We start from the raw sequence: 22,226 nt of genomic DNA on the forward strand, positions 1-22,226 counted from the left end.
CTGTAAACTTCAGCATCTTTGCTGTGACCTAGCTTGACCCAGTGTTCTGGACTTGGCTTAGGGTGAATATTTTGAAAAGAGCTGAACAATGAGAAAAAGCAGAAATAAAGCTCTTATCAACTTGAATAAATAGAGGTAAAATAGTGAGGGACAAAGGGACTCTGAAATATTTGTGCTGTAATTACAGCTGCCTCAAGAGTAAGGGTTCTTCAAATATTTCTTAAATAATTAGGGTGGAGGCTATGAGGGAGGGAGGAAGGAAAAACCAAAGTAAATTATTTTGCTGTGGCTCTGCTTCTGCGAGTTGTTTATGAGGGTTTTTTCCTTGTTTGTTATTGTACTGATAACTGGAGGTTTGAAAGCTTGATCTCTGGAGATCTGGTATGCTGAGGATTTCTGCATTTGGCTTATGAGGAAGCATCTCTTTTCTTAATCTTAATCTCATTATATTAGCTGTTTCTTATGCTGTTTTCTTTTGTTAGCCATTTTTTAGTGTCTTGCGTAAGCGCTCTCCAGTCGGCCAGGCTACCACTGGTAATGGAAATATTTCAGTTGTCAAGTGCAAATGTTTTGTCCCTTTGGATGTTGTTGCCTTGGATTCTCTGAAATAGTCTAGTATGTTGACCTTTTTCTGTTTAGTTAGGACTGCATGTGGTAGAAGTTTAAACTTCTACTGCTGGCAGCTACCTCTGGGTTAGAGCTGGTTTTTGGTAAAGCATTGTAGGATAGAAGTTGCTAAATAAACAGGTCAGGTGTCAGTTGTGAAGGGGATGGCTTCCTGCTTATTATTATTGCAGAACATAAAATTCAGTTTGCAAAAGTAGATGGCGAAAAGAAAGTACACAAAATCAAGGGCTGCCTTTCAGCAACAGAGCAGGTATTTAAAAATTAGGAACAAAACTAGTGTGCATTTTAATGGAACAAAACTTTGCCACCAGTTTCGCTTGCAATAAACTGTTCTCTATCTTTTGAAATGGATTTGTGCTACAATTGGTCTCTTAAACCAATGCAGCTCTAAGAAGGCTGAAGTGTCCACATTTTCTTCACTCATTCAGTGATACATTTTTCTTCATTCCACAAATCTTCTGGGTTTTCTGTATAACCTTTAAACCTTTTAGTTTAACTACTTTTTTAAAAGTGTTCTTTTTACCTTTCTTTCCTAGGTGAACTGTACAAGCTAGAAGGGCTGAAAACCATTGCTGTCACAACCAATGGGATCAATTTAACCAGACTGTTGCCCCGGCTGAAGGAAGCAGGACTGAATGCCATTAATATTAGCCTGGATACTTTGGTGCCAGCTAAATTTGAGTTCATTGTCCGAAGGAAAGGTACAAACTTGTCTTCTAAGGCAACTGTGTTAATACTTGCAGGAATGTCCTGAATTGCTTGCTATATCTTTCATAGTCAGTTACTTTGAGGGAGGAAGTGAATTGTTATCCTTCTGAGGGTAGGAAAAGTAGTCTGTACTAGATTATTCAATAGTGACTGTTTTTCCTCCTTTCTGTAATGCTTAGCAGGTAGAGCCCTTTTTGTTGGAGCTGGTGAAGTGGAAGGTGCTCAACTTAACACAGTTAGTCATGTGGTTAGTCATAACTCTCAAGAGGACTCTCCAAATCTTGTGTTGGTCTTGTGTGCTGCTCTTCTTTAATAATGTGTTAAAAAACCAGTATGTTTCTGCTGTACCACCTGGGAACAAAGATGCCGCAAGAACTGAACTTGTCATGAATAGTGGCAGTTTCTGAAAGTTATATTTGGGGTGTGCTAGCAGTGGTCTCACTTGTGGTTAGTGATGTTCTGAATCCGCTGCTTTTTAATAGGAATAAACATAAACCATGGCTGAGGTAATTTGAGGAGGGCTGTTGGCTTTGTAACTTCTCTCCTACTGAGCAAGTAATTGCAAGTAAAATTTAAGAAATGCTTGGATATGCTCAGTCTTAGAGATTCTGGTTTAAATGAATCCTAAAGCTGATGGAGCTCAGCTTCATGGCTGGGCTTCCTTCCAAACTAAAACTGATTTGATGTTGTATCATTCTCTTCCTGTCCAGCACTGTAACTTCAGCAGTCTGTGAACGTCTAATTCTGACAAAACCTCTAAGTAGCCACCAGATGGTGCAACAGCCTCAGCTACTTGTAGGGAAAGGATTGTAGAAATCTGAAATGCTGTGAGAAGTAATGCCAGCGTTTGAATCACTGCTAGCAAACCAAAGTTCTGCTGGCAGGTGCAGAAAGGTGTCCTTATCAACAGTCTCTATGGGAGCACTACTTCAGGTTTCTGTGTCATGGTGCAGAAATCAGTTCCTGTCATAAAGCTGGCTGGAGCATTATCCTTCCAGTGTAGGCTATTGCATTGATCTGGTTGTGTCGTGACATAGTTGGCTCCCAGAGTGGTATCTGGGAGTAACTAATCACAAACAGGTGTTGACTGTGCTCTTTCCTTCTGCCCTCTGTGTTTGAGTATTACCTGGTTTGTGACATTCATTAGGAACAAGCCCTTCTTTTGCCACTGAAGTGGCAAACCTGAGCCTCCAGCTTCCTGAATTATAAGGCCAGAGATCTTCATATCTGATTAGAAGAAGTAAGGGATGTGCTGCCTATAAAGTAAACTAAAAGTTATTAGGGGATGAAGGTAATTTTTATTTATATAAATGTTCTCTTCCGCCTTTAAAGAAAAAAAGATCTTTTGCCAACAAAGAGAGAAGTTGCTCAACTGAACAGCATAGACAATGAACAGAGAAATTTCTATTACTGAATATTTTTTAAGAGGAGAAAAAGTCTCCAAATCATAGATATTTTTTCTAAGCAGAGATCAGGTAAAAATGGTAACATTGAGTTTTATCACTATGGGTGTTCCCCCTTTTTTTTCCTTTTGTTAAGGTTAAAGGCTGAAATTATGTAAAATGCCTTTTTTTTTTTTTTTTTTTTTTTTGAGGGTTTTTATTTAATAGGAGATTTTCAAGTATGGAGTGAGCAGAGAATAGAATGCCTGCCCTACTGAGCTACCCTGTCTCCTATGGCAGTTCCAGAGGCAACAAGATTTAGCTCTGTAAAGGTGAGAGGGATCCCTGGTGTTAGCTGATAACTTCTCTGGAAAGTAAAGGTGTCATCTGATTATAGAGCTTACCAGGAACTTGAGAAACTTGGAATAATTTCTCTCTTTTTCTGGAAAGTTGATGTAGGGTTTGAAGAAGATGCAGAAAATGTGTATCTTTGTTGCAGGTGCCCTGAATCATATCTGCTCCTACTTGCAGATGGTTGGGATAGACAAAATGTGAGGTCATCAGAGATTTCACTGACGTGTGAAAGTATTTTAGAGTACCATAATATTTATTCTTTGTTGCAGGTGCCCTGAATCATATCTGCTCCTACTTGCAGATGGTTGGGATAGACAAAATGTGAGGTCATCAGAGATTTCACTGACGTGTGAAAGTATTTTAGAGTACCATAATATTTATACTTTTTCCAATCTACCACATTCTGAGAGATGAACAAATGAAAAATGCTTTCATGCAGGTAGCTAGTCTAACCTGTTTCATGGCCTGTCCTTTTTTTTTAATGTGTTTTTCATAAAAGGAAATAATGTATTGTATCGTTAAATGTAGGCCTGAAGCCTTTTTTCCTGTAAGGATTAACTGAGGGGAGGTTTTGTTCCATATAGGATTTTTCTGGGTGGCTCTAAGTTTCTCTGTACTATAAAGCTGGCTAAATTTCTGACTTCAGAAGAAATCATATATGATGAAAGTATTGAAGTTTTTCATTGGGTAAAAGAGGAGAAGTGGTTGCTTCCTGGCCTTTTTAGTTACATTGAGTTTCTCCTTTCTATAATCCTGTGATCACAGATTAGATTTTCTGAGCAGTAGCAGAGATTTTTGATGCCATTCATGGCTCTGGGTTGTGCTTGCAGCAGTGTATCATTATCTCTGTTGCTGTAATCTGCCTGCAATCTTGCTTAATTGGAATGAGATCTACCACAGGTGCTGGAAACTCCTGGGCACATGCACAAGTAGGTGGTGATTGAGAAGCGTGACAGGCCATAACTGTGAACAGTTGTTTGCAAGAGTTATTTCACTGTGTGAAATAACTTTGCTCTTCACCACTTTTTGCAGCCAGGATTAGCGTTAGAGCTGGCTTATTAAATAATTGTATCTTCTGCTTTCCTATGTCCATGCTTTATGATGCCTTTACTAGCCAGAGAGCAGTGAAGTGAAATTTTTGTCTCTTTAGTTTTCCTTTTTTTCTGATGCATCCCATATTAAATATACACAGAATACTACTGAGTTACTGCTTTTTTCTGCTAAAGCACCTACAGAGTAATGAAGGTATGACCTGTTCACTAGAGAGTCTGAGTTTCCAGTAGATCATAGATAAGGAAAGGAGGGTGATGGACCTGTGCAGAAAAACATAGGACTAGGAGCAGTATGGGGATTGTCATCAAAACTTCTGAGACATACTGCCCTTTTATTAGCATGTATAAAGTATTTGCTGTTGAAGATTACAGCTTTGGAAGGAGCTTAGTCTCATGGAGTGTTTGGTCTCTCATACCCGAGTTTCATGTGCAGAACAGGAATGGAACTTAGTCTAGAACCTGCCGGGGAGAAGAGGCATTCACAAACATGGAGCGAGCAGCTGAGCACCCCTGTCCACCAGAAATGTGTGCCCAGAGCTCAGGAGTTTGCTGTCTCATTCTTCTTACCTCTGTTCTGTGCCAGCTGCTGAGCATGGCAGGGAGGGAATAATACGCAAAATATGGAATGGATGAAAGGCCGTAACTTTAAAGAAAGTTGACAGAAGAGGGGGTTTGAATGAGATCATTAGGAGACATTCCTAGATGACCTTGGAATTCTAAAACTGCATTGTTGCTTTTCTTCCGGCTTGAAGAGGTACATGTAGGGGCAAAGATACTTGCCCTAAATTAACTATATATTTCTGTTTGAGAGCAGCTGGCAGGTGTAGGCCACACTAAATGGTAGGACGAAACTGGGCACTTCATTCCTTGAAGTTACTGTAGTTTTTTACATCTTTGTTTTCAAGGGTCAAAGGCCAACTGAATTGCTTTCCTAAATGCTCTAATCCCTGCCACATTTCGTTCACTAATTTCCTGTGTTTAGTCATAAAAATGATGATCCTGAAAAATGCTGCCTCTGATCTTCTGACTAATGGATAGTCAGTAGCTTCGGGAAGCCAATTACATCTGTAGCCAGGGTTGAACAGGGAATCAAGGGGCTTTTTGTTGTTCCTAAACCCATTCCACCCCAAATGTACTTTAGAAAAATCCTTTTAAAATTCACTTAGCAACATTGCTGCCTGATTCAGAACAGAGAAATTCTGTCATTGTAGAAAAGACACAAACCATTAGTACAAAATAAACATTAATTTCTTATTCCTTCTTCAGTGCATCTGGAGGCAGTTCATAAATTCTTTCCACTCTCTTTAAGAAAAATGTAACACAAGGAAAAGAGTCTTACAGGGAAGTGCAGAATCTTATGCTAATAATATGTGGATATCCAAAGATATAAAAAAATCATACCAGTATCGTTGATCATTCAAATATCAGTTAAATATTGATCTCAATGATTTGAGCACAGTAACTTGGTAGTCTTGAGGGTTGTGAGGGGGCGTATAATTAAAGTCTTTTCATTGCAGCTGTTCTTACTTGCAGCCCTGTCTACTGAGTCAGATTTTTTTTATTTGTCATCTTTTTGTCTTGTACTAAATAACCACCTTTTGCAGTCTGCTTTGAAACAATAAAAATTATTTTTCACTCTCTTTGTATCGTAGGCTTTCACAAGGTAATGGAAGGAATCCACAAAGCCACTGAACTTGGCTACCATCCTGTTAAGGTAAATCCAGTGTTTATTTACTCTGAAACTGTTTTGTTTTAGCATACATACAGATCACCGATGAGGAAATTTTTATAGTCCATCTCACCTCCCACCCCACCCTGTGAATAATTTTTAGTAAAACTGGAGAAAAACTTGAAGATCTCATCAAGAAGTAACGAGGAGAATTCATATCATCTCCTTGTGCAGCTGGGGGTGCAGGTCACACTCTGCTCACCAATTTCAGGTGTCTGCTTTACCTGCAGGTAAACTGTGTGGTGATGCGAGGCTTCAATGAGGATGAAGTGCTGGACTTCGTGGATTTCACAAAGGATCTGCCCCTTGACGTGCGATTCATAGAATACATGCCCTTTGATGGTAAGTATTGCTGCTTTGAGATTCTTCTTGGACAGAAGTGAGCTGGCTGGTGGTTGTTCACACCATAGACTTATCTCTGGAAGTATTGGTAAGCTCTTTAAGGGAATTAGGAATTGCCTGAAGTTTTTTGCAGGTTATCTTCTTCCCTCCATAAGGTGTAGAAAGACTCACTGGGGCTGGGACACCTCAGTGTCACCTTAAGTGACACTTACAGAGAATGTGAAAGTGGTTGTCTTCTAATTAAGAAAATAAAATCCACTGTCTAAGGTTAGGCTGGTTTTGTTAATTCTAGGCAATAAATGGAACTTCAAGAAGATGGTGAGCTACAAAGAAATGCTTGATACAATTAAACAGCGATGGCCTGAATTGGAGAAATTACCCTGTGAGACTTCCAGCACAGCCAAGGTGGGGTTAGACAAAGAACATGTGAAACATGCCCCCCTTTCCTTCCCTGCCCCAAATTCTCCCCAAGTTCAGTGTTGATATTTGACAACCAAAGTGATAAATACTCAGTGTGGTAACTCTTGGGTTTTGTTCAAGCTGCCTGCAGGAGACTTGATGCTTCTGAAGTCCTAGTCATAGTCTGTAGCTTTACAAATACAGTGTGTTTTCTAGATGTGTTTTCAGTCAGATATAAAGAATGCCAGGCCTGTATCCTGTATTTGCAGTTTTGAAACTTTTGTCAGTCTATGTCTGCACTTTTAACAATCCTGATGGAAGAGTTGTTCAGTGAAAAAAGAGTTGTACAGTGCCAAATGGGGAATTTCTAGCTCATGCTCCTACAGGCATCACCTGTTAGTTGAAAACTACAAGAGCAAGCATTTAACAAATTTGAGATTTCTAGGAACAGGGCAGAATAGACTGGGACACCTGAAAAAACTGACTTTACTTTTATTTTTTCTTTGATATGATTTTAAGCCTGAAAAAAAATCTGTTAAAAAAGATTTTCTGGTCTTTAGGCAAGTGGAGCTATAAAAGCTAGAAGTCTATATTTGACACTTTTTTTTTTTTCCTCCTCTGCATTTCTTTAGAGTTACAAGGTGCCACATTTCCAGGGACAAATCAGCTTTATCACCTCCATGTCAGAGCACTTCTGTGGATCCTGCAATCGGCTGAGGATAACAGCAGATGGAAACCTAAAGGTTGGTAGTGAAGCAGGATTCTTTTAGATTTCATGCAGTGAAAATAGTGTTGAAATTCGTGCCCTAAAAGTAGCTGGGATGTAAAGATGCATAATTATTACCAGCTAGCTCCTGTTTATTTATTCTGTATGAATTCTTGTTCCATCTTGTCAGGCTGTTAGGGAGATGTTACATCACCTTCTTTTGTTTTCTCTGTTTTGCTAACATAAACTTCAGTTGTAAAACATGGTTGCGAGGCCAGTAAATATAAACATTTATTGCAATCTTTGATTCAAAATCATCTTAAACATGTGACAAGCAGATGATTTCTCATTAAAAAAGGGTCCAAGCAGCTGTGAGGGCTTGGCTTTTGCATTCCACAAGGATCCTGTCTTGTTTCCCAAACAACTTGTAGCTAGCTCTTCTCCTTCAAGAGCAGCCTGTACATTTACTCAATGACCGTAGAACAAGGAGGGATAACCATTTCCTGCCACGTTGAAACTGGCAGTTTCTGGGGGAAAATTAAAGTTTTCAATTAAAAATTGGCACTTATGCGTTGTCACCTGATATTGACAACAGCTGTGCTGCTGCCTAACATCAGATGACCGAGGCAGCCTGAAGGTCCAATGAGCTTAGGCTGCATAAACATCCCAGGCTGTCCGTGTGTACATGAGGAGAGATAAAGAAAACAATCTCCATAAATGTTCCCTTCAATAGGGTAGGCCTCTTCAAAGCTCTTCACTCTGGGGTTAGTACAAGATACTTGTAAAAGTAATTTATTTTATTCTTTCTCATTTCTCCTCCTCTGCTTCCCTGGGTTGGCTGCAGGTGTGCCTTTTTGGGAATTCAGAAGTGTCCTTGAGGGATCACCTACGGTCAGGTGCTTCAGAGGAGGAGTTGATTCAAATTATTGGAGCAGCAGTGGGCAGAAAAAAGAAACAGCATGCTGGTATGTTTGTTGTACTTTGTTGAGAAATAACAGCAGTGATAGGGAAAACAATGTCCTGGTACTTGTAACCTTCCATGAAAGTTAGAATCCAAACTGTTTGAAAAACTTTTGGACTGACTTCTGCTCTCAAATAGATGCGAATACCGCTGCTCATAACAGCAGCAGCAAAGTGTTAAGCTAAGTAGTTGTACTGGATCCCTTTTTTAAAAAAAATTAGTTTACTGTAAAAGAAGGACTAAATTGAGCTGTCGATCCAAGTACTGCATTAACATGTTTCTAGAAGTGACAAATCTCTTTGTCGCCATTCAGGACTTTTTGGGTACTCATCTAGTGCTCTGCAGAAGGCTGTGACACAAGGTCCATGATCATGCAGTCACATTCTCAGGCTGCATTTGTCTTTTCTGAATTTATATTGATATAAACATTAACATCTGAATCTGAATTTTGTAATCTGGCTCCAGCTGGGAATGCTGACCTCTTGTACATGAACTGGTTTTATAATCATGAATTAGTCCCCTGTACACTAAAAATACGCTTTGGCCCTTTTGTTTTCTTGCAGATTCTGACAGATTAATTAACAGTAGGTTTTTCCCTTTTCTCCTAATGTGTGAAACAAATTTAAAGGTAGCTTTTAAATCTAAGGGTAGACTAACTTGCAAAGGACATTGGTCTGACCCAGATAAAATAGTGTTTTACAAACCTAAGGGAAGGTGGGGAGGGATTAGTTCCTTTGTTTGTAGACCTTTTATTTATGAATTCTGGTTTGGGAAAGGAGGGAGTGGAGGGGGAAGAGTCTATTAAAGTCATTTTGCCATCATCAGCATTTACCTGACATTATCTTCTCTCAGTTTGTGTTAATCTCATTATTGTCCCTGGGGCTTTCTGTGATTGAACTGGAACACGTATTAACAGCTTATCTATAGAACTAGAACAGTCAAATGCCATTGTTAGAGACAAGATAGTCTCAAATAGATTAAATTCTGTAGTAGGTAGGCTGTTATTCATACTATAGCAAGCTTTCTTGGAAAGGGTTCTGCAGTGTGTTAGACCCACAGCAGCTGGATGACTGGAGACTCAGGCAGCTAATAGTTTAAATTATACCATGCTGGATTCCCCCTCCTCCAGTTCCCTTGGTCTTTACTGAGCTTTGTTTTTCCTAGTGTGCAGGTTGGACTCTGAAGAGCAGAAAGCTAAACATGTAAACCAGATGCATGACTTAAAACCTAAAAAGCTGGGATTTTTATGTGTTCCTTATTTTTTTTCTAGGCATGTTTAACATTTCCCGGATGAAAAACCGGCCAATGGTCCTGATTGGTGGGTGACAAATCAGTACGTAAAAAACATACAGTGATTTTGTTCAACTTCTGTCTTAGAGGGAACAGAGAAGATTTGGCTTCTAAGTCTAGCTTGTGGTTTTGCCCTAGGTTTAGGCAAAGAAATGGGCTTCTTAATTACACAGTTATAGTTAATATGCTGAAGTGGATGAGGAGGAAAGGTTTAGTATCCCTACTGAGCCTTACCAATTGACAGCACTGGTTTTGTCTGCTCTAATTAAGACACTTCGTTACATTTTCCAAAGAGGTAATCAACCTCCCTACCATCTTCCTTTGTACTTAAGTAAACCAGTATAGTTACTTCTAGGACAGTTTGAGGTGAGTTTTGACTGTATTGCCATATAAATATGATGGATGCAGAATGGAGTTAATCCATGGATTAAGAAATTCAGCTTTGCTTATAATATACATAGAGCCATCAAGCTGACAGAAATGCAAGTGTTCCTACCTCACTGCTACTTCAGAATCTGACATCTGGGGCTTCATTCTTTTAAATTTGCCTCTTATTGCTGCAAAGTCTCAGAACATAGTCATCAAAGACCTATGAACCAAGAGCCTTTCCTTCTAGTGTCTGTTGAAGCTGTTTGCTAACTCTCCCTGAACACTCAGAGCCTGAAGTTCTGTTCATGAGTGATGTAGTACTGCTATGGTTCTCTTACTGATTTTTAACATCTTCTTCAGTGTGATTTTACCTCATCCATGCCTATATTTATCTATTCTGTAAGATAGCTGTCTTTCAAAAAACCTTAAGAAATGGTTACAAGAGTTGGCTTTGTGAGGTTAATTGCAAGATATTTCGTTGTTCCTTATCAACAAGGTCTGGGGAAAAAAAAACAAACAAGGGTGAAAGACATGAACATTATGCTTTAAATCCAAACTCTCATCCTCCTATTAACGTTTTGGAGCAGGTTAACTGCTGGGCAGCTTAAAACACAGGTTTTAAAACAGGTACTCTGGGGGAGGGGAACATGCATTAATTTGCAGGTCTTTGCAACAGGTGATATTATAATAACAGCTACTCTATTTTTAAAGCAAGCCCCCAGGGCTTGTACTTATGTTGCCATTATTAGGAAATAGGATCCACAGAGGTCTTTAACATAGGTCTTCACTGGGAATGTTTTTCACTTGGTGACTCACTTTAAAAAAGAGCCATAATTTTCCATGCTGGCTGGTGCAAGATTGTGCCTTTACTTGCTTGTATTTGGGCACTGCTGCATTGTGTTCCAGAAAAAGGGCAAGGAGGACCCTTTAAAGTGTGTATTGACTTGCTGCATAAGGAAAAATTTTGTTAGGTTTTTTTTTAAGATGAAAAATACTATATTAAACTCTTGAAGTCTCACTGGGACCTACATAATTTTTCAAGTTCTCTTTGAAAGAATTCCCACACTCCAAAGTTAGCATTCATAGCAATGTTTGGATGTCTCCAGAACAATCCAACTTCTTTTTGAAAAGTGCTTTAACATTGTCTTACATGCAGTGAAAGAGGCAGCCTGTCCAGGTCCTCCTCCTTCAGCTGTTCCATCTCCCTTTGAGACTGACTGCTGGCAGTCGCCGCATCAGTGGAGAGACTGGAGATGAGTGGAGAGTATCCCACTGTGTCACATGGGGAATCATTAGGAGATTTCCTAATTGTGTTTTGAATTAGTTACAAACATCAAATAATGCTGGCGTGCAAGTAGTCGTTGGGGGAGTGTGTGTATGGAATTAATTTAATGAAATTTAATGAATGCTGTGGAAATCACTAATTGGTTTTGCTAGGCGCAGTAAGCCAATCCTGGCGTCTTCTCTGCACTGCTGTCTAATCCTTTGCTATACGGTTTGTATCTTATTTCCCTTAATCAAAATATTCCTTTCAGCAGGTTCTTTTTCTCCTGGGTTCACTTCAATTATGGGGATTTCCTCATTAATTTAAGTATCTCCTGCCTTCTTTTCTCCCCTGAGATCGTGCTAGTTGGAAGCTGATACAATGAAACTTGAGAAACAGTAATAGGATATAAAGAGATGGAATTTATCAGATAGTTTCAGTATATGGTGCAGTAGAAAACCCATTACCCTTTTTTTCTCTTTTTGGTTGGTATATGAGCAATTTGGTTGCAAATAGAGATGACTAGATATAGACCTTCAAGAAGCGTAGGTTGCTCAGAAAAGCAAAGATGCTTTGCACTCATTACTGTCTCTTGCAGTCTGTTTACTTCCCACTTTACTTGAGCAAACTTTTCTCCCTGCTCCCACCCATGTGTGTTTACCCTGTGGAAGGAAGTACTTGTCTGCCTTTGCAGTCTGGCTTCTCCTGAATACAAGACACTTTCACAGAGGTTTAGCATCTGCTTTAAAGCTTATCAAGGAATCCAGAAGAACAGAGTGCTTTGAGTTCCTGGATTCTAAAAGGAATATTCAGGTTAGGCCCACTATGGAAAGAGAGAGCAAGTAAAGAGGAATAAGAAAATGAATTTCTATTCTCTTCTAAAGCAGAGAAATGTTGCACTCAGCACATTTATGTCCATTTAATCCCATTCCTCTGAGGTAAACACATGCCTTCAAACTTGCAGGAATCTTGCTTATAGGCCATCAGCTGTAGATGAAAAAAGGCCTTTGCCTGAATTTAAGTTATTGCAGTGATTATAATAGTGAAATCTGTATTTGATTCAAGCTTCAGAAATGGTACTTTCAGACCAGTGTTTGGAGGGCACTCTGGATGAAAATGGTGTTACGTGCATCAGGCTTGTTTTAGCAGAGGCTGGGACTAACAAGGAAGAGTTTGGTGGGTTTGTTTTTTAAAAAACATGGAGGAGCACAGTTAGACCTTTGTCTACACTGTGTCTATTACTGTCATGTGGACAGTCCCTGGGAAGCAGAGGTAGCTCAGCAATGTGCAGAGGGGCAGGAAGCTGCCTTGATGCACTGTGGATAGGCTGAAAAGGGAATCCTTAAATACCAGAGCTACCAAAGAATGTTATTGAGCACAGCCTAATGCCACATTTCTCAGGGCAGAGGGGAGGAGGAGCTTCAGAAAAAGAGAAACATGCTTATCAGTGGTGCTGTTGAACCAGGGCTTAGCCACTTACCTCTATACTTCTTTCTTTACTTACAAAACATTTTGTTCACTTTTATGTTAGAGACTCCTTCTGTCTTCACAGCTGGCATTTAGCCCAGTGCAAATGCCAAAACCAAAGGATTAAATGGCAGAAAGGGGCAGGAGGGTTTACTACCTCTCTGCCAGCTGGGAGCTCTGCCAGCTCGACTTGAAACATGCTTCTTAGTAGATTTAAAATCTGTCTGCCAGTGAGGGTACTGTGGTTTTTCCAGTGCTTAAACTTCAGCTGTCATTAACGTGTTAAGAGCTGGCAATAATATGAGAGGTTCCCATCACCCTCTGAGACTGTAGACAGTGCAGTTGCAGTGCTTCTGGTCCCCGCTGTCCTCAAGTGCTGGCATGACCCTTCCCTGCAGAAGGAGATGAAAGGAGGAAGTGCAGCTGCCTGTGCTGGGAGGGAGGTGTTTGGAAAATCAGAGCTGAGAATCTGAGTGTAAGAATTTCCTATCTACCCTGCCAAGTTTTTGAAAGAAGGCTGGTGCTGGGATGCTCCCAAATGGATGCTGAGATGCCATGATTCACTTTTCTTCAGAACTGATGCTCCTATAAGCATTCTTGGTTACTGTTTCTCAAAAGGTGTTGATGCTTTTAGAAAGTAAGTTGTTTCTTTTTGTCAGGGTCCTTGAAATGAGTCTGAGTCTTGTCATTTTTAATAGCAAACCAGGCAATGCAGGGAACTGATAAGAGGGAAGAGAAGGGGGTAGAGGAAAAAAGTAGGGTATTTGCAGGCTTATTGAGGTTTTTGCAAAACAGGAAGTCCCAAGCAGTTCTCTGACAGGGTTCTCAGATGCTACAGGCAGTTTAGCTTTCCAGTTAATAAGATGTTCTTCTCATTTTACTTTTTGTTTTTGTCCCCAGAGCCTGCATTGATGTCGTTCCCACTATGCCAAGATGCCCTACAGAATTCCCCAAATTCAAAACAGTGGGGCCACACATTTAGCCATTGGCTAACTTTGAGAGCAAGTTTACCCAAACAAAATGGAAGAGCATCAATGCAAAATAAATTCACAGGACAAATTTTCCTACCAGGATCTCACCCAGAGAAACAGTGGCACATAGCAACAGGAATTCTACAAACCCAGCTCCGAGGCTACTGTGTCTTCCAGAAGGACCCAAGCTCCACATTTGATACAAAGTGCCTTGATGCTTCTGTTGGCCAAGCTCCTGTGGATTGGCAGTCCAAAGAGGCATGTTCAGGATCTGAATTCCATGCCAGGGAATCAGGATCCTGCACCAGGGTACCTCATGCCTCTGACAACTTGACTCACACTGATGAGGAAGGACGGGCCACAATGGTTGATGTTGGAGCGAAGCCAGATTCCAGAAGAAGTGCTGTTGCTGGTGCCGTGGTCCTCCTGGGTGAGAAGGCATTTGGGATGGTGAAGCAAAACCAGGTGAAGAAAGGGGATGTGCTAGCAGTAGCCCAAATTGCAGGAATTCAGGGAGCCAAGCTGACCAGCCAGTTGATCCCATTGTGTCACAACATCCCTCTGTACCATGTTGAGGTCTCTCTGAGCCTGGATGAGGCCAGGCATGCAGTAGTGATTCGCAGCTCCTGTCACACCTGGGGCAGGACAGGTGTGGAGATGGAGGCTCTCACAGCTGCCAGCCTGGCTGCGCTGACGGTGTACGACATGTGCAAAGCAGTCACTCATGACATCATCATCCAAGAGCTCAAACTGATTAGTAAGACAGGTGGGCAGAGGGGAGACTTCTCAAGGGTCTAGATAATATTCAGATACCTCCAGCCCTCCAAGTGACCACTGTTTCTGTTCAGCCTCTTACAGAAGTCCTTTTGCTCAGCTGGTGGGCTTGGAGACCTCAGCAGGTGTGTACAGTACAGCAACCCCATGCCTCTAGCATTGCCTTACTCTGTCAGCTCACTTGAACAGTGGAGCCACTTATCCCTGTTGAAAACAATGCGTATTTTCTAGAGGACAGACTTCTCCACTCTGCCAGTACCCCCATTTCAGTGTCCTCATGATGATATTGAGGAAAGATTCCTGCTTATATCACAGAGCTTTTTGGTTTTGTTGGGTTTTTTTGGGTTTTGTTTTTTGTTTTGTGTTTTTTTTTTTTTTTGCTTTTTGCTGTGAAATACACCTGCTGTCATCACACCATGCAACTGTGAGCTCTGGAAATTAAGCCACTGCTGAAAGTGCTGTTACTTGGCAACTATTTTTAAGTCACGGATTAAGATTTCAGAATTGTGTTTGTCTTTCCTCTTATCTTCTTCTTTGAATTTAGAGGGTGACAGTGAGAAGAACACAGCTGGGGAACATCACCATAGAGATTGTAAACATGGAACAGTCTGAGTTAAGGGGCAGCTCCCATCCCTTTGCAGTATTACTGCTTCCCTTTACAGAATCAAAGAATCCCAGAATGGATGGCTAAGGTTGGAAAGGACAACAGTGGGTCACCTGGAACTACCTCCCTGCTCAGGCACCCAGAGCACATGGCACAGTGTTGTCTCCAGACTGGAATATCTCCCTTGAGGGAGCCTCCATAACTTCTCTCAGCAATCTGTTTCAGTGCTGAGTCACCTGCAGAGTAAAAAAGTTCAGGAGGAACTTCCTGTGCACCAGTTTCTGTCCATTGCCTCTTGTCCTATTGCTTGGCACCACCAAGAAGAGCCTGGCTCCATAATCTTGGCATCTTCCCCTGAGACACTGATATACGTTGAGACATCAGTCATCTCTTCTGGATGCTGAACAGGCCCAGCTCCCTCAGCCTTTCATCATAAGAGACACATGCAATGGGAAATACCCAAATAATCAGTTTCAAAAGGAAAAAAAAAAGGCAGCTGCCCAGTTTTCTGCCTTGTGCTCTGTAAAACATGATGCAGAAAGAGGATTTCTGGGTTTGGAAGAATTATTTTTCTAATCTGAAAGATATATTTTACAATGTTAGAAGCATGTTCCAGCATTTTGACCTTAGCATTGAAATACATGGATGCCTTGTTTGCATGCTTAAGGGTTTAATTTTGCCATGCACAGAAGTAAGTATTAAGCTCTCCCTGACTTTAGAGGATGTTGCATCAAGCCCTAGAAGACTCCAAATTTTTAATGCTATGGTGCAGCTCCTAGTAACCAGCAACCTGTGTAGTTCTAACAGATAAAACAGACTTTAATACTAGTGGCCACTTGGAAAATGAAGGTAGTTACTATTGCCTCTGCCAGAGTGTTTTCCTGCATGTTTCTCTAATTTGCTTTTCATGAAGTCTTCTGGCCTTGGAGCACTTAAGTGTCCCCATAAATGTAGCAGTGGCCACAGTCATGTAGCATTAATTAGTCTTGGTAATTACTGTCCTAGAGAAGAAATTATTCAGCATTCTTGTAAGTATTAATGGCTGCTTTTCAAATGTTAATTTTAAGTGCTCTAAACAGGGTGTTACTAGTTGCTTATGGCTAATGTGAAGCTGCACATTATTCAGGGTGCTCCCTCCATACACACAGGGTTAAAGACAGCTCTAGTTAGGTCAAAGACACTACCAAAAAATCATCTTAAGCTTAAGTGGTTAAAGTACTGTGAGCACACCACATTGCCATGCACATCCTGCTCATGTAAAATAAGCACAGGTCTCAGATGAGGAGGCAATAGGTTTTGCTACGGATCCTTCACAAATCTCCTTCACTCGCTACAACAAGAGGCACTCTTTCCATTGCAGGTGAATTGATTTGATTCTTTTTTGTTGTCATTGTGAGAAAGGTGCAGAGAACAACAGACAGCAGCTGTACCTGAAAGGGAAAGAAATCTGGAAAGCTTGGTGCCCAAAATCCATAAGCATTTGTGCAATAATGATGTGGTTTAGGAATGGTATTCCCCAATTTAGTGTTCCATTTTTGCTCACTCCTCCCTCCCTATGGCAGGTTGGAGAGGAGAATTTAGAGGCACAGTAGGTAAAGATCATGGGTTCAGATAAGAGCAATTTACTGGAAGCAGCAATAGAATAAGGAAACGAGCAGGAACACCTTCACTAATAGAGAGAACAGGCACTATGTGACCGCTCCCTTACTGGAAGAGGCCCCTCCCCTGGTCCCCATAATAACCCCCCATGCTGTTAGCCATTCCCTCTCTTGGCTCCTGCAAAAATTACCCATGTTCTGGCCAGGGCCAGGACAATCTACACGCATTGTTACAGTCTTGACTGCCTGTCATTCCCAGGAGTGTAGCCAGCACTGCCATACTGACACCAACAGTCCCACCCAATCCTGCAGGTACAAGAGATTGCGTTCATCTGTGGAAATGCTGTGCCCATAGCACAAAAGTTTCCTTAGCTCAGCTTGGAAACAAAGTGCCAGGAAAAGGAAGCACAGGTGTAACCTGCTAAGTCTACTGACTGATACAAGCACTTACCTCCCCTCGCCACGCACAACACACCCTGCCCTCCTGGCCTACCCCAGGCTCTAGCTAATTTTTAAAATGAAAAAGAAACTCAGTGTACTCAGTAGCAATAAAACAATGCTTTGGGCATATGATTCAAGTTTGCTGTCATGCTGTAATGCTCACACAAAGGACTCAGGGCCATACCAGGGACTACTGAGCACACGCATGACCACCACACACATCTTGCTACTTACGCACATTTCACTACTACCTTGGTTTGAGAGTGGCTGGAAGTGCAGGGCAAACTGACTTTGGTGCCATTTTATGCTCATGTTACATTATCAAGACTTTAAACTATGCACATTTATAGGTAATGAACCAAACATGAGTCAACATTTTGCAAGAGAAATGGGTTGAGAGCGCTCTGTGTTTCTGTGGTGCTGGGTGGGCCATGGTGTGATATATGTTGATAATGTTGATGACTACTTTTTGGAGGCTTGCTTTTTTTGTCCACTGTATTTTAATAAATACTAGTTGCAATGGAGTGTAGTTTGCATTACTTTGAATATCCTTTTTGTTTATCTTTAGGTTTTAACCCAAAAGCTTCTATGAATAGTTACTCAGGACAAGCAACAAGGCAGACTTTGCAAGTTGCATGATTAGTCAGCGATTAGCAAGGGATCAGTCATAATAACTTATTACCATAAAGAACCTATTTTTTTTTGCTGTTATTGAGAGAAACTCATTTTAATCTGGCTGTTCTTAAAATGTGTAATCCTATGGGTTTAACGTCAGAATTTATCATCTCTTGTCATTATTCCAGTTTCTCCCACATACCTGTTCTGAGCCAGTGGCTGTATATAACATCATTGCTTTTTGTTGCAGAACTGGGCCTTCAGAGATTTTCCTTCTAGTCTGAGTGACCACAACTGAAACCAAGGTTCAGAGAAGTGCCTGTATAAAAGTTCATCCCTTCTGTATCACAAATAAGCCTTAAGAGAAATTCCCGTTCTCATCCATCTGAACTTCCAAGAAAGCTCTCAAGTCTCCTGCTACCAAGAAGACATCAATGACCTTAGAGGTCTTTTCTAATCTAAAAGATTTTAAGATTCCAAATGCTGTCAGTCCTAAAATAAGCACATCATTTTTCTAGGGGCAGAAACAGAGTAAAGCACCAAGCCTACCACCTCCTTCTCTTGAAGGGTGCCATAAGAGTTCGAGTTGCACTTTTGTGCATGTTAAACACAGCTCAAAATATAAATACTGCAGATCATGGCAACCCTCACAATGCATACACAGTTGAGCTTTTGCCTGCTGGAAACTCGGCTGTCCCAGCTCATGGCCCATTTGTGTGTTACAATCTGTTCACTGCTAATCCAGGCTGAATCCTTTGGGGCATCTCAGCCTGGCTTTTCTTCATGCCCACATCCTGACACTACTCCATCCTCACACTGTCCTATTAAAAACTGGATGCAGCATATAAAGGAGAAGCTGGCAGAAGCTGGTCATTAGGAATTCTTAAAGAGATTAAATCTATGTCAAAAGAGCAGTGCTTTCAGGAAGGAGAATGGGCCATGGGGGAAAGACAGCTTGAAATACCTCAGGGAGGGACATTTTTTTTTCTCAATGGGAAGTGCTCAAAACCAGATTCTAAAAGCAACAACAGCTGAACAATAAAAAGAGCAATGAATTTTGTTAGCCATTTTCAGCCACTGCAGTGATTCCCTGTAAGTTCCCTATTACTCAGCTTTACATGGTATTTGACTGAACAGAATCTGGCCCTGGGTCCTGCCCCTTCCTTGGCGCTTTGCTGGTTCTCGTCTCCCTCTGGCTGCCTCAGCAGAGTGAGGCAGGCTTGGAACAGCTGAGAAATGGCTGGTGCATCGTGTGTGCGTTGGCCAAGACAGAGCTGCTAATTAGTTAAACGGAAACACAGTTAGTTCACCTCCCTCCACGCACCAGAGCTTCGCTCCAAGAGAAGCTCAGCATTTCAGGGAATCTAAAATCCGTTGGAGGAATTGCTGGTTGAAGTGGGCTGGCCAGGTTTTCAGGTTTTAGAGATGTCAGGTAAAAGCCTCAACTTAGGTCTCAAAACTAGTGGATGGGAGGAGCTCTGCAAAGTCAAGATGATGGCAGGCAACACCCTGGCATGCTGCCAGAAAGGCACAGGATGAAGGGCTGAATCCTTTGTCAAAGGCTGTGCCTGAAGGGCTGTGGGTGAACTCAGTGCACTCTGTTATAAGAGCAGATTCTCACTTTGGAAACAGCAAGCTTAAACAGTGGGTGGCTGAGACACAAATCCAGCTGTCTCTACCTTCCCCTGTCCCTCCATGCTCCCTGTCAGTGCCATGTTTAGAAAGCTTCCAGTTAGCATCTCTATCTTTGTATTTACCCTGTTTGCTCCTTTGGAGAGTAAAGGGTACCCAAAATAGTAGCAGTAAATTGCAGCTGAGTGCAAGTCCACAGAAAGGGACGGGATGGATGCCCTGACACACTGCTGAGCTTTCCTCCAAGCAGAGAAGCACAACAAACCAGGCATTGCTCAGCTGTGTGTGCACAAGCCAACAGCAATGGCACAGCCATGGCCATCAGGCAAGCTGCCTGCTGCCCATGGCTCTCTGAGATGCCGTCCACAACACTTGCTCCACAGAATAAAGTTTCATGATTTCTTAAGGTTTGCTTCCAGAACTCCAAATTAACAGCAGACACAATTACTCTGTCAATGACTCCAACAGAGCGGGCATGATCTCAAATTCTGGACAGTCCGCTCAAAACCAGGAACTCTTAGTACTACTAAGCTCTTCCTGCATGAATTTAAAATTAAGTTCAACAGAAACACTCTCTTCTATACCCCTGATACTTTCAGGGTGCACAGCTGAAAGGATGCGAGGCCAGCGAAAGCAGAGTTTGTGTTTGCAAAGTCAAAGGCATCTTGGCTGCAGTGGGACAGGAGGTAGGGGAGGAAGAGGAGGAGATAGCAGGAGGGCCAGGCAGCTGTAAAGTTGTGTTAATATTATGCTTGGAAGACAACACAGGCTATCAGATACACGGCTGCTCCATAGGTAGTGCCCTAGGCCAGTTACCTGCTGGTGCAGGTTGTGGCAAAGCTCTGTCAACACCAGCAGAGCTGTGCAGTGTCACACCAGGCAGCATCTGCTGCTGGGAGTTGGGGGGGTGGGTCAGCTGCACAGCCCTGACCTGCAACTACTGCAGCCTTAATGAACTTAGGTTTCATTATTGGGGTGATTTGGGCACTCAAGGCTCCCCACATGCACAGTTGCAGCTGGAATTGCTGTTATGTGAGGCAGTGCCTGGAGTTACACCACCCGTCCATCCCTCGCTCCCTCCATCCCCTCCCCAGCTGCCACCCACAGTCTCAGTGCTTCAGAGAGCTGCACTTCCCCACCCTGGGCCTGACGCTGAATGGAAATGTTTTAGCTCTGTGTGGCTCATTTGGCTTCTGCAGATCAACCCTTGGGGCCATCCTCAGCCCAGATCCAAGAAATGAGCTGAGCTGAGGGAAGGGAATAATTTCTGTTGCCCCTGAAGCCTCATCTCTCCTATTGCAGCTGGCAGCTCAAAAGGCTTCATTCTGCCAAGACTGAATCTTAATTGGGATCAGTGGAAAAGACAAGCTGCTGCCAGGGCCGCCCTGATCCTGGGCTCACAGAGAACATGGGCAGAGCTTGCCCAGCCCCACAAGAGAAGGCCTTCACAAGGGTTTGTAAAAAATAAAATTCCCTTCAGAGTATCAGTGGAAGCAGCAGGAGGAGGCCAAGGAAAGGACATGGCTTAGCTGGGTAGTTTGCAGAGGAAGAGGAGACAGAACCACATCACATGGAAAATCCTCCTGTCCCTGTAGCCTGCTGGGAAGACTAGCAAAAGCTAGTACAGCTAGCAAAAGCTGAGGTACAGCTAGTAATCCCCAGGTCCTGCAGTGAATTAAAATACTATATCCATCTCTGAACAAACACACAAAACTATCACAGTCATGCCCAGAACTGCTCTTGCCAAGAGCTACAGGAAGAAGGACAAGGTAAGTTTTTCATCTTAGAAGAGAGAGACTAGAGCAAAACCTCTTCAGGCATCCCATCTGCATATGGCACCAGGATGCTACATGATGCTTTTTCCAAGCCACAGCTGCTGACTTCAAGCCCACTTGTTTCAAAGACCCTGGCAGAGCTCATTCATATCTCCATGATTAGGCACAGTCTAGCCACCCTTTTGGCTTTGTGGAGGCAACCAGCATCAACACTGCCAACTCCTAATGCACCCAAGATGGGTGCTCCTGACCCAGTTTCATTACAAGCACAGAATCCTGCCATCTCAGCACTGTCTTGTCCCAGCAGCAGCAATGTGCAGCAGCAGTGGAGCAGAGCGAGTAGCTGTCAGCCTGGGTTATTTTTACACCATTTGTTCCACCTTGCATATATTGGGGCATCTCCAAGTCCCTACATCAGAGGAAGGCCACCGTGGCAAGTCTTACTCAGACTGGGAGCTTTCGAAGAGCCTCCCTTGCTGACTCAGGGGAACAAAGTTAGCAGCAGCTCATGCAGCAGATGCCATGTCAGAGCTGCTGGATCTGAGCAATGAAAATGGGCTCTTGCTCTGGTAAAATGGCTTTAATGGGATTTTCCAGCCAGCAAATATCCTTTGAGGCACACACCCAGGACCTTCAACCATCAGCAACATGTCTGCATGCAGAAGGCTCTTGGCCAGCCAGACTGGGAGGGGCATTTAAACACAATTTTCTTGCCTGCCATCTTTTATAGCCTGCTATTTCTCTCCTGGGTTGCTAAGGATGCCCCAGAGCACATCCCTCTGGGATGTCCCATATGCAGCAAAGGCACAATCAGTAATAGCCCATCACCAGGAAACTGAAGCTTTAGCAAACCTGTGCCAGAGAACTCCAGCTGAACCCCAGCAGCTGGAGGGGTTTTCATTTCCACTTCTCCAAGGCTGGTATTTCAAGGTGTTTTTATTTCTTTTTAATCAATGCACATGGCCAGCTCCGGAGGGGGCTGAACCAAGAGAGGGAGGCAACGCAGCCACTGTTTCTGTACAAAGTATTTCCACATGCAAGTGAAATGGGGCTCAACTCGCTCGGTGCGTGTTTTGCAGTGCGGTTACGGGCTGTCGTTCCGCCTCCACAAAGCTGTTATTTATTTACTTAAAGACTTGCATTCCATGGAAAAAGATGCCCCAAGA

The 22,226-nt window shown here is 42.4% G+C and overlaps 1 protein-coding gene across 2 annotated transcripts in view; it reads left to right on the forward strand.

The window, feature by feature from the left end:
• MOCS1 (molybdenum cofactor synthesis 1) overlaps nucleotides 1–17,562 on the forward strand; it is a 29,869-nt gene extending 12,307 nt beyond the window's left edge. The window contains exons 4-11 of one of the 2 annotated variants that reach the window (XM_059841239.1): nucleotides 1,164–1,328; nucleotides 5,776–5,837; nucleotides 6,083–6,194; nucleotides 6,487–6,599; nucleotides 7,226–7,336; nucleotides 8,144–8,264; nucleotides 9,531–9,578; nucleotides 13,551–17,562. In XM_059841239.1, coding sequence (XP_059697222.1) covers nucleotides 1,164–1,328; nucleotides 5,776–5,837; nucleotides 6,083–6,194; nucleotides 6,487–6,599; nucleotides 7,226–7,336; nucleotides 8,144–8,264; nucleotides 9,531–9,578; nucleotides 13,551–14,419 — 1,601 coding nt within the window. In that variant the 3' untranslated portion in view covers nucleotides 14,420–17,562. Of the gene's footprint in view, nucleotides 1–1,163; nucleotides 1,329–5,775; nucleotides 5,838–6,082; nucleotides 6,195–6,486; nucleotides 6,600–7,225; nucleotides 7,337–8,143; nucleotides 8,265–9,530; nucleotides 9,594–13,550 lie in introns of both variants that reach the window. The other variant, XM_059841240.1, reaches the window with a different exon arrangement.
• Nucleotides 17,563–22,226: the final 4,664 nt, after the last annotated feature.

This window comes from Haemorhous mexicanus, chromosome 3, assembly GCF_027477595.1.
Source record: "Haemorhous mexicanus isolate bHaeMex1 chromosome 3, bHaeMex1.pri, whole genome shotgun sequence".
Taxonomy (NCBI): Eukaryota; Metazoa; Chordata; class Aves; order Passeriformes; family Fringillidae; genus Haemorhous; species Haemorhous mexicanus.